The following is a 12,790-nucleotide window of genomic DNA, read 5'->3' on the forward strand; positions in this document are numbered from 1 at the left end:
AGCATACTTGATGTCTGACAACATTTTAAAATCTCTACAAATTTCTGAAATATGATAAAAATATCAACCATTTTGGCACAACTTAGATAAGATGAAAATTTGAAACAGTCTCATTTCATTTCTCTCTTACTAATTTTGAAAGTTCAATTATTTGCTTATCTGTATTTGATCCTTTCAGATTTGAGAAACATCAAGGCCTTTTCTTTATTTATATAAGCACTTTTGTGCTCATTGTCCCTAAATGTCTTTGAGTATGTAACGGAAGAATTTCAATTTCCTGCTTAACCCACAAAATTACAGGACGACTTTTCCAGTACTCTAACTTGGCAATGTTGGTGGCAATTTACTGAGCTACAAAGCATTTTTCACAGCCTGTTTGTGTGATAGATTGAATTCTGGATCAATTTTACTGTAAGAAAAAAATGTTTGGTGAGAATTTCAGTAGCATAGCATTTGCTCTGTTTACCGGAATTGACAGCTTTCCTCCTTGGGTTGGAAGAATCTGTTTAGGTTGGGTTTAATAGCAAAATTTGTAATCACTTTGTGGGAGCTTAAACTGAAATCTCTACTTTATTTTCAGTCTGAAATACAGCGGCCTTGTTTGGAAAGAAACTGAGAAACACCAGCCTCAGAGTAGAACCGTTTTTAGAAGAACTTGTCAATGTCTAATAACCTCAGATTGTTTTCCTCTCCTGCTCCATTACTTTAAATCTTAATACTTTACATCACAGACAGCAAATTTTTAGTTTTAGTGCCATTGAATGTTAAATCTATTTTTTATTATTTTAAATACTTGAGAATTAATAGATTATCTGTAGGATGCTGAACTTGCAAAGCAGTATGATGCCTTTAAGCAAAAGTCAGAGAGGATCAGCTGAAGTTTACAGTTATGTCATTTTTGGCTGTGTTATCTAATTCGTCTGAAAACATCAATACAAGTAGCTTTGTTAACATTAGACAAACTGTGCTGTGTTTATTTCTAATGATCTTATTGATCTTGGTGTCTGGGAAGACATGGTTTCCAGCCTGGGTCTCTCTCGCACTTCGGGATCTCCTATCCTTACTCCCCTTTGCAGCTACGGAGTGTGAACTTGTAGAGCTGCGTTAGCCTCAGATGGGAAACTCTGGCAAATGGTTTCCTGAAGCTTTCAGGAGCTTAATTACTTCTGAGATCCCTACTTCTTCGATAGCTTTGATTAAAATCAGCAAAAGGTGCCAGAATTTTCAGAGGACACATACAGGTGTCTACGAAGAATAATTGCATAAGCTTTACAAATTGTTCCTGCACCAGCTGGCTGTTTTTCACTGACGCTTTTACCTTCCCTCATCGGCTGCCTGCATTTCATAAGGCATGTGACAACTGGAAAGGTTTGCTGCTGCCATGCAGAATATATGATGCTTGAGTTCTACCTGTCTTTCCTGCAACGTGTCCCATCTACCCTGCTTCCAATTTTCCTGAAATTTGTTGCAACTTAATCAGTGAGCCTTCTAACTCTCTGTCAGATTTAGCTAATCCTGGTTGAGGTTTGGAAGCTTCTGGGCAAGCAGTCAAGATTTACAGACAGAAGCGAGGTTTCTGTAATCTCACTATCTTTCTATAGAAATCTCACTAAGTAGTCTATTCTAACAGACTCCCTTGCTGTAGTTAAATACAAGGATGTTCTTCATAGTGTGATTGGTTGTAAGGCAGAAATTCTGTAATATACGGCAATATTTTTTCTTTACCGTTTGAATACCAAATTCAGCTTAACCTTTTCCATGTTAATCAGCATTGGAGACTATCTCCATCTTGTGATGCAGTAAGTGTGTGCCAAAAAGCTTCCATTAATCCTGTTTCCCAAGGATATTCTCAGATATAACTTGCTAAGTCAGAAATAACACAGTGAATCTGAGCTTTTCTAAGATTCAATTAATGGTGTCTCATATAATGAAATCTGCAAAGGGAAGATGTGGACAGTCTTACGATGAACTGGTCCTATATACTTCATGCTCATCTAAAAGTACATGGGATACATTGTGATCCAGAATATTCTGACATATTTGGAACACTTTCTTCTGAGGACTTCTAACACTTAAAAGAAAGGAGCTAAAGCAAAGTAAAATTAAATGGGAAATTCATTTTCCGACTATCTTGTCCAAAAATCAAACCATTTGTATTCTATTTCATTTTGTGCTAACAGGTGACTCCTTCAAACTTTACACTTCTCTGGAATAATTTGAAGTTGACATCACAAGATTTTTCATATTGAGAAGAAATTGAAATTCATGGTACTGGAGACAAAGATGTAATTAAACCATCTAGTTAGGAGTGTGGGGAGGTTTGGGGTTCAAATCCTTTCCTCTGTGGAGTTTCTATTCATTTTGTCACCTTATACATAAAATACAAAGCCTCTCGTGGGAGTAGGACTTACTTGCTTCTGATTGAGCATCCTAACCACTGAACTAAAGCTGCTTTGTGTTGACCAGTGGCAAAACTCGAACAGAATGGCTGGAAAGAATATCCTTTCTTCCACAGTTTCATGCCTTTAAAAGGCAACAGCCTAGCTGACAAAGCGTTGCGCTATGAGCCATGGGTTTAAATAGCCTTAGACTGAGAAAGCCAGCTCTCTGTAGTCCACTGCAAATGTTGTAACCATTAGGACATTCTGTAGAACAGCCTCAGATGTTTAATGTTTCAAATCTGTAGTCTGATCTCTAGCACACTTTTATTTTTTGACACAACCCTGTATCAATACAAATCACTGAATTTCAGTATTAGTTGCATCAGACCTTTATTACTTGACATGCTTAGTTCATTTGCATAAATCAGTCACCAAGCACAGAAAAGAGGGCTGAAAGGGAACTGGAGGTATGTTCTAGTTCATTTATCTGTTTCTTTCATCATAATGAAATCAATGAAAGTGACATATCACCAAATACCATGGTACTATCAAATCTTGAGAAAGGTTCTGTGTGGTTTTGTGCCGTTGTAAGTTAAGGTCTGAAATATATGCGTGAGTATCTCCGCCTCTCCCTATCAACCCCATGCTCTGCACTTCATGGGTTCTTGCCTGGGGGCTGAGACCTGTTCTTGCAGAACTTAACTGGACGATGGAGCTTTTAACCCAGAGAGGTTTCTTCTTTGCCCTTCTCTTCCTGAGATACGAAACCCTCTTACCCCACCACATTCTCTGCTTTCAGCTAGTCCCCGTCCTAGACCCACAATCTTCTACTGTGTGTGGCATTTTTGGTTTGCTTTTGTGCTTTGCTAGCAAAAAGAAAAGCCCTTCCAGACAGATGGTGGATGCAACTTGTCTCTTGCTTAATTCTCTCTCATTGGTACAGATAGCACAACCCCAGCACTTAGGGAAGAAACGAGTTTGGACAATCAGAAACAATGAGTCCAGAGAACAGAACATGTTAGTTGGTCAGGACTGTGCAGGATGGCCCTGAAGGCACAAGAATAGTATTGTGGATAATGCTGCAGTAGAAGTTCCTGATAGTATAGATATGATTTAGTATTACTTATATTTAAAATCGTTACATTGTCGTAGTAGTAGTATTTCATCCATCACTCTCTGACTCTGCCTGATTCAAAAGCAGGGTCAGCTACACATGAATCATTCTTGACAGAAACTCATCAACGTGCCTAGGTAATCTTGTAAAGGTTTGCCACTAATTCCACCTAGCAATGTACATTCTAGTTTGTTTTAGGAGAATTTTTTTTTAATGGCTGGCAATGATTTTAAGACTTTCTTTTGAAAATCTGTTCAGCTTTACACGTAAATATCTTCTGGGTGCATTATAAATGTTGGGTATTTTAAATACATCAGGTAAGACTAAAATTTCCCCTTGGATAGCTAAAGGATATTTTCATCAGTTGTTGATAAATTTCAGAGAAACAGTTAAATTGTAAATATTTAAAAGTTTTATTTTGTAAATGTTGTAGATATTTGAAATATAATTAGAGATAATAAAACTTGACTACCTCAGTTTATTTTAGTGTAAAAATAAACTAAAATTATCTGAAGGTATAAGAAGTTTTCAAAGAAATCTCAAAAAGTCATTAATAAATCGGGTGAAGTTGTTATGAAGGACCTTCTAATGAATTAGTGATGATTTAACCTTTCGTGACTCAAAAGTGCCATTAAGAACTTCAAGGCACAAACAAAACTGGAAGTCATTGGGAAGATCATGTGCTCTCACTTACCCTGGAGCAACGTTTATACATCAAACTTATTTCTCTCTTAAGTTTTAATTGTGTGGGTCTTCTCTGTTTTTTCCTTCTCCCATTTTCTGGAGGAATTGGTTTCTCAAAAAGTAATGCCCCTGAATAGAAAACTAAAAACTACTTAGTTTTTCTGTGTTTTTTGTTATTCTGAACGAAGAGGTTAATTCATACTAAACAAAGGTTTCATACTATGAAGTTGGAAGGAACACTTGTGGTCATCTAGTCACATATTGATTTTTTTTTTTTTTTTTTTTTAATCCATATGACTGCTATGAATTAATTCCTTTGTGAACTAGAGCTATCCTTTTGAAGAAAACACCAGTCAACAATAGTTATTTATTCAAGCTTTAATTCAAGCTCTGGTAGTACAGCATGTAGTTCCTCAATCATGTGTACCTGAAACATGTACATAAAGACTGCTGAGATTTCTCTTATTGCCTCATCCATCACAGCTGAAATTCTCTCTTAGGTCAGAACAAATTGAAGTGTTATGAATTAGACCTGATACCAGAAGCAAATCTGAAGGCCCCTTGTGTGTGTGCATATATATGTATATAGCTTTTTTTTTTTTTAAATTAAAAGCCAGACTTCTCTGCCTATCTTCTTGTATGGTTCCAATTAAATGAAGACAAAGGCAACTGAATCTTCAAATGGTGTTTCTGTATTGAAGGATCATGTCAGCAGTGAAGATCTGCAGTATCCCCCTGCTTCAGTCTTGGCAACAAGTTCAAAAAGGAAGTCAGAAAATGAGAGCGAATCAGCTGTGCATAATGTGGACAAGCAAACAGGCAACTTCCCCTCCCTGAGTAATGCTTTGGAGCACATTGTGGAGCAGCTGGATGTTTTAACTCTAGTAAGTATTCAATAACAGATAACGCTTGCAGTGGAAAATGATAATGCTGTCAATAGACAAAAAAACCCCAGGAACCATGTTCATACATCAAAATATTAAAGTCCGTGGGATTATTTTGAATAGTTGCATAATCAAGTGACTGTTTTAGTTTTTTCCTTTCAGCAAATATTGATCACGTATATTGTGTTTGCTAAAGTGAAATCTTCCTGCTACATAATCATAAAGAGTATTGTTGTATTTGTAACTCTGGAGGAGTCACTGTTTTTCAGTAGTGAGATCTAGCATAGATTTGCCAGAAGCCAATTGTTTAGCAGACATGGTCGGATTCCAGCTTGAACAATCATGCATTAGCATGGAATGAACAAAGTAAATTGGCAATGTACCATTAAATCCCTTTTCAAACTTAGTGCTCAAAATGTTGGCTTAGGTAGCAATCTAAGCAGTGGAATAATTCCTAGTGTAAGTGAAACTGCACAAATACTAGTCTTAGTCAGTGATTATGAGTCACTTTGCAAATGGTCAATACTTTTTTTTAGTAATCCAGATTTAGCCAATCTATATTTTAAGATTCTATTCCGTAGTCTGTAATATATTAAAGTAAAACCAAATCAAAAGGGAGTAGCTAAGGTTTTTTTTCTGCATTGTTTTGCAATATATATGTTAATTCAAGAAGTAAGTTTTGGGAAGTATGAAGTCAAGTAATCAGTTGAAAATTGTTTGTGTAGTAAATTGGATTAAAAAGAAACTGCCAGAAACCTACGTTTTCTGATGATGGTAATCTCTTGGAGAATGCCTTTTGATAGCATATTTTTTCTCATTTCCTGTTTTTTGGGGATGCCTTAGAATTTCTTTTAGGTTTCTGGAAGACATCGTTCCGGCTCATCAGTGATGGCTGTTTTTTTATTGAAATAAGGATTCAACTTTTCCATATTATTTCAGAGTAATTTATATATCCACGTATGTATTTTTCTCTCAGAGAAATATTTTGTGGAAACAGTTTTAAACTTTTAGACAATCTCCATAGATACAAAGCCATTATTTTTAAATACATCTGTAAATAGTGGAATAGTTAAGGAAAAGTCATCTCAGGATATTTTCTTTCTGTGGAGTTAAAGTGATTTTTCTTATGTTACTATGTTGCACACTTTTATAATACTGTGTGAGTAATGTACAAACAAATTGAAATTGCTGTCCTCTTCATGCAGACTATTTCAATCCTGGAACAACGTCTGACTTTGACTGAAGATAAATTGAAAGAATGCTTAGAAAGTCAACAAAAAATGTTACTTCAGGGAAGACAGGAAGAATAAAAGAGGAAAACTAGCTGTATTGAAGAATGTTTCATATATTTGCAAGGAAATAATAAATATTACTTCATTGGATTTTGCTATAAGCAAACAAGATCCTTTTCTAACAAGTCAATGTAGTAAAAACTGAAGAAAAAAAATGCAACACATTTTGAACACTGGTAGCAAGCAAATATTCTGGTTGTATATTTAATAAAGTGTAGCCCAGCCAAAACCAACACTTTCGAAAATCATTCCCATTGAACATTACAGGACTCTTATTTCAACCTAATAAGATCTTTGAATATGACTAAGCAACAAACTACTTATTTTTAGATGAATAGCAATTGTTATGGAAGTACTCTATGCAGGTTTTTTAACTCAGGTGAGGATTGTGAAAAAAATGCTCTGTGCTAAGGCAACATTACTCAAGCACCTAAACTAAATAATACCTAATTAGCCCTAACTCCAAAAATGCCAGAGGTTTTCTTTGTCCCTTACATAATTTCAGATATTTTACCAAAAAGTAGCGACAGTTACTCTATATCCTCTAAATGATGATTGCAAGAATATGTAGTATAAAAACTTTTGGTTACAAATATGAAAATGAAGTCACTTAAAACTTTGAAACTATAATTGCATCTGTGTGAATTCAGCTGCAAGACTGACGCAGTTGGGCACTTCTGCTTATCTCATCCCATCAAAATTCATTTTTCATATTTAGAAAAATAAAAATTGACTTCATACTTCTGATGAATATATTTGTGGTGTGAAATCTGTATCATAAATACAAGATTTTCATTCTCCAGGGACTTCCACAGGTGCTCAAGCTTTGCATGCTATGAATGTCCTCGTCAGCTAATGCGTTATGAATGAAGCCATAAATCAGGACTTTGTAATGTATGATTAATTTGGGTTTTTTTTTAATAAAAATGCAATTTTTAGAAAGACGATTGAAGATTTTGTTTTCTAATAGAAAACATCTGTGCTTCCTTATGTCTACCTATAATTTTTTTAAATGGCAATTGCACAACACCTTTTTTAAATTCACAATCAAAACCAGGTAGTCATCCATTTCTGCAACTTCATGTTTTGTATGTTGAAAAATAGGACACTGGAAATGGGGGGAGCATTTTAATCCAATTCTGCCACTGACTGTATATAGATAAAGCCCATTTCCTAGGCTGAACCTCGTTAACATCAATAGACATCAGCTTAAGTAGAGAAGCTCAGTGTGTACGTGCTGTTGCAGTTTGAGCCAAAGCAATGAGCAGTCAATTTTTCTTTTATAACTTTTCGTCTTTTCTCACAATAATCACCTTCAGATAGCCAGACATCACTTCACTTGCTTGGTAAACTCTGAATTTTGCCAACAAGGACTACATATTTTCAACATAGTCTTTAGTAGTACTGTTTATTGCGAAGAAGCAGTCTCTTATACAACTTTTAGATGGACCTATTTCTATGCAACATCCTAGCCGCAGGTTTTTTATGAAAGGATGGTCTTACATATTCCAATGTAAACAGTCTGACCTTTGATTATGCAATTGTTTATAATGCTATATAGCACATAGTTATGTAAATACTGTGTTTTAGGTCAGATGTACTTTGCTTTATGTGTTTGCAAATATTCTTGTGGTCTTTGCCTTTTCTTGGCTCCATTAGAAGACACAAAATCATGTAGCTATTAAAATCTGTTGCTTGTTTCTTGTTTTCTCTGAGTGGATTGTATATATATGTTTTAGATCTGTAAATTTTTTTTTAAGCTTTTCAGGATTATCAACAAAATTTTGAAATTTCTTTTACTTCTGTATTTTTTAATAAAATCTCTGCTGAAATTTTCCTTTCTCTCTTTGCTCCTGTCACTAATCCTTCTTCCTTTTCAGTATTATCTAGAGCACTTACTACTTAATCCAGTTTATTCCTCTGCTGTTTGTGAGTCTGGTGCACTAACGTAACGTTTCCAAATGGAGATATGTTCTTGTCATTTGATTACGTGGTCTGTTGGTATTGAAACTCAACATGCATGACACTTGGGATGTCTGCATAACTAGAGATAGTTGGTTGAGAGCAGGACGGAGGTATTTTCCTCAAGCTGTTATGGCCTTCCTAAAACACAACCACAACCAGCTAACTTTAGGTTTCTTTGAAAGGAACGTTGATGTGGGCTAGTTATCTCATTTTCTTGATCCGCATAATTTCAGATACAACAATGGAATAGAAGAACTTCCTGAAGAGGCTGGTTAAACTCTCAGAAGCATTTACTCTAGGATTTGTGCTCTAGCAAATAACTGGTAACTTGACTCATTTGAATTATCTTATAAAGCTAGAGGAAAATGACTGCTGTTTAGCCTTAGTTGTGCTTCTGCACTGCGTGAAAACATAATTGCACAGGTCTTTAAATGATTGTGAAAAGTGTGTCTGTATTGCAGACTGCAGTGAAGTACTGAAACTTCATACGTGTTCTAAACAAGCTGAACCAAGTACCTGATGCAGTCCAGCTTTCCTCAAGCCGAGTTATCCCTCTGATAGTAAATGTAAATAGGCCACCCTGCTGGAGGAAGACTGCTTCCAGCATCCAGGTCAGCTACTGCAAAAATGGCTCAATTATTTATTAAAAAAAACCCCAAACACCAATGTCTGAGTGGCATCCAGTAGATGCCCAAGGTTTGTGGGGGAGAGAGAGAAGGTGGCATCAGGAATAACCTCTCCTGCTGGCGTCACTGGGAGACTCTCTGGAGGAACCCAACTTCAAATTCCTGAAGCGTTAAAGCATTATGCAGTAGCTCAGCAACTCATCGTAAGTGCTTCTGCAGACATTTTGAAACAAAAACGCTCTTCCAAATTGAAAGAAATGCTGTCAGTTACTACTGTGTCTTAAATTTTATTTGTAATTCCCATCAAAATTCAGTGGAATTTTAATAGATTTTTTATCTAGGGCATTACATAAAGCATGATGTTGAGGTAATAAAGGTATTTTTCTTGGTTTTTCATTTTGGATGGCAATATGTACTTCCTTTGGGAGCACGTTTAGAGGTTCCTAATTATCACCTGGGGGGCCAGATGCCGAACGGCTAAATGTTGCAACATTGGACCTTAAGGCACTTCACTTTTTCTTTTGATCTGAACATAGAGGTTTTCAAATACCAGGGTAAAATCAGACTGGGACATCAGTTTGTGCCAATAATCCATTGTGCTTTATGGACCAACCTGACAACTCAAACTGTATTCTGTGTTTTTTCTATATTTTTTGGAGATTCTTTCATTTTTGGTTGGGTTTTGTGGTTTTGATTTTTTTTTTTTTAATGCACCACTACATTCTCCAAAAATCTTAAGTATTTACTTTTCACTACCTCTGACATATTTTTTATAATCTTATGGTTCCTGAAAGTGAATGTATCTAAACAACTCCCTTGTCTTTGGGGGTGTAAGATTCGTTGTTTCATTATCTTTATGGTGAGAAACTTAAACTGTAGTTTTAAATTTTAATTAAACTAATCTTCTAGCTGGAGAAATTGTGATAGAATGGGTTTTCCTCACCATTTTAGAATGGCCTGAACAGATCCCTGCAGCATGAGTGATTTGAGAAATAGAACTTCCCACCTTTATTTATTTACATAAATAAATATTCTGTACTATTCTTAGGGCAAACAGGATTTTTTTCTTCCTAAAAGTCTTATTACCATGTTGCTGTATTATTTTCATTGCCATATCACAGCACAAAACCACCCTTGAGTTTTCTACTGAACGACGGTAGCTGGGATGTAAATGTATTTCCAAGGACGTAGCTTTATGTAACCTGTTTACCTTGTAAGACTTGTAAAAATCAGAAATTCTGTACTCTTTGCCCCAAACAATTAATGAATATGTATGTTCACATTGGATCCAGGAACAGTATGTTTTTGTCAGAGTGCCCCCTCAGGGACTTTTGCATGCTTCAGATGCATAATACAATTGAAGCCGTTTCTTTGTGAGAAAATAGGTTAATGACTTGCCAAAAGGCAGATGTTAATTGGAAAAAGTGCATGCAAGTCCTTTTCTTTACAATGTATATGGGTTACATTTGTTATGACTTGCATCCAAGAACAGGTGCAATTTCAATTGACTCAGCTAACAGGATGTGCTGAGTACACTCCTCACTGATTTCACCAGAAAGTTTAAATCCAGCAGACAAAAAAGAGTTTCTGAACTAGTCAGTGAGCCACAATCTACATTTGTTACCTGTTATATTACATGTTTAAACTTAGTATTGTACTCACACTTAATAGTCTTAACAATGTGAAAAGAAGGTCTTTGATTATTCATTGGTATTGAAGAATAGTATTTTACTGATGAGCACTGAGGAACCTTATATGAGACAAAATGTGTCATCCCTTCCAAAACATTTCTTTTGTAAGAGTCAGCAGTTCTAGATAAGGTACCACCAGTGTATTCGTAAATGCAGCTTGAAGGAGAAAAATTGCTTGTTTTCACTAATGTGTTTCCTGCACAATCAGATGAAGGTCTTCACCTTGCCTCACTTCAATTTCGCTGCCTTCAGAAGCAAAAATTAATAAACGAGTGGAAAAAAGCATCTGGGTGTGTCAGGTTCAGAAGAGCTGCAGTTGGATAGTTTAATAGTTTGATTCCAAGGGTCTCTGGGAAATTGTTGGCTGCTCATACATGTCCGCTGGAGCAGGGACATTGGTTTGGATCCACGTGCCTAACCTAACCTCGTCCTTCAGGAGTCACTCTCTCTCACCTGAGGAGAACTGAGTCTGGGAAGCAGTGACAGTCTAGACCAGTGCAGGAACATCTACTTCAGGAATCCCACAGAGCTTTGGCATTAATGGGGGTACTGAGTCTGCTGGCGACCGGGGTCACGCCATTTTCACACGCCTATAGCAGGGACTGGGGTGTTAGAGGGCTCAGTGGGCTCAGTGCGCTTGCAGAGGCAGGAGTGGGCTGAGGAGAAATGCTGAGGGTCTCACTGCTGTCCAAATAAAGGATTCTGCAACTCGGTGTAGTAGTTAGGTTTGTAAGTCCCTTCATGGCCTGTGCCCTTAGAGACCTGGTAAAACAGAGGGATCCAACTTCTCTTCAAAGCTGCTGAAGAGGAAGCAATTGCCAGAAAGAGAAGAAAAGGCAACCACTGGCTATCTTTTTCATCTTTCTGGGCTTTGTATTGTAATGAAATAGCACCTCTATCTCAAGTGTCTTCCCTCCTCCTAATCCCCAGAGGAAATCTCTGCTCCTTTTAGAGAGATAAAACCTCAGAGAAAGTAGCAGGAACTGCTGGTCTCTGTGCTGTAGGGTGTCACTGAAGCCTTTTCTGGCCACGGTGATGAAAGCCAAAGGCTTACAGCACTTATTCCAACACCTCTATCGAATGTCAATTCTGTCATAAGATTTAGAAGAAGATTTGTAAGATTCATAAGCAAAGCATGCTTGTGGCAACCTGCTGTTTACTGGGACTTTATGAACAAGTGTCATAGAGACGGACGTTTGGGAAGGTCTCTGATTTCTTTGAAGGAATATTCAGGTGAGCCATGCGCAAAGGGTCCTGCTGCTTCATGCTGCCTCATCTCACACATCTCAGAAAGAAACATTTAAGATGCAATATACTTGGGTGGTGAAAAGGACAGAAAGCTCCCGGCAGCAATTCTTCCTCATAAGAGCACTTGTCAAACATTTTTTAATCATTCTTTTATTAGTGTTTTCACCTAATGATACACACCGGGAGCACAAGACCCAGGATATTTGCTAGAGTCTAAAAAGAGGAACTTGAAAGAGAGAGACGAGGTGGTTGGTAGTGGTTTCTGACTATGTCCAAATTCTGCACTGATTACTGGGGGTATTCTGTTAAAATTAAGTGATGCTGCACCTAAAAATTGATGTTGTGAGCAAAAGCAGGGCTTAGCTCTCAATCTGTGGGACTTGAAAATTCTTGTACTTCACAAGACCAGCTTTTACTTCTAAGAAAATTTTATAAATGTAACAAGATGCCATTAACTTCTCAGTTAAGCAGTGAGTGTAATCAGGCAAAGCATAGTAAATTATAATATTTGATTGTATGTAACTGTACTGAGTGGTTTCAGTCTGCGCTGATGTCTCTCTACAGCTTCATTGCTAAAACACTGTGAGCTGTTGTGCAGCTTCTGCAATCTATCCACTATAGACCTAGCCTATAAATAGCCGCATTATTGAAAGACTGCGAGAGGCTCATTAGAGCAGTTGTGACAGCCTCGTTCGAGCCAGGGCTGATATAGTACCACTCCAAGTTACCAAGGAGTTTCAGCACGTGGATAACATGAAGCATGAAGCTGGGCTTTTGGCCGTGCAGCAGGGTAGATGGCCCGTCAGCCACCCCGGCTGCGGACTCTCACGAAGTATACGGCACTTCTTGCCAGCTCCGCGCATAGGGGTTTCTTTCCAAACGAAAGCACAGTGTGCAGGAGCTCG

At 37.1% G+C, this 12,790-nt stretch overlaps 1 protein-coding gene across 3 annotated transcripts in view; it reads left to right on the top strand.

Annotated features, from left to right (window-relative positions):
- POC1B (POC1 centriolar protein B) overlaps positions 1-8,119 on the top strand; it is a 56,178-nt gene extending 48,059 nt beyond the window's left edge. For all 3 annotated transcript variants that reach the window (XM_075428088.1, XM_075428089.1, XM_075428090.1), the window contains 2 exons: positions 4,881-5,063; positions 6,269-8,119. In XM_075428088.1, the coding sequence (XP_075284203.1) occupies positions 4,881-5,063; positions 6,269-6,373 (288 nt within the window). In that variant the 3' untranslated portion in view covers positions 6,374-8,119. The remainder of the gene's footprint in view (positions 1-4,880; positions 5,064-6,268) is intronic.
- Positions 8,120-12,790: the final 4,671 nt, after the last annotated feature.

Source organism: Opisthocomus hoazin, chromosome 8, assembly GCF_030867145.1.
Source record: "Opisthocomus hoazin isolate bOpiHoa1 chromosome 8, bOpiHoa1.hap1, whole genome shotgun sequence".
Lineage (NCBI taxonomy): Eukaryota > Metazoa > Chordata > Aves > Opisthocomiformes > Opisthocomidae > Opisthocomus > Opisthocomus hoazin.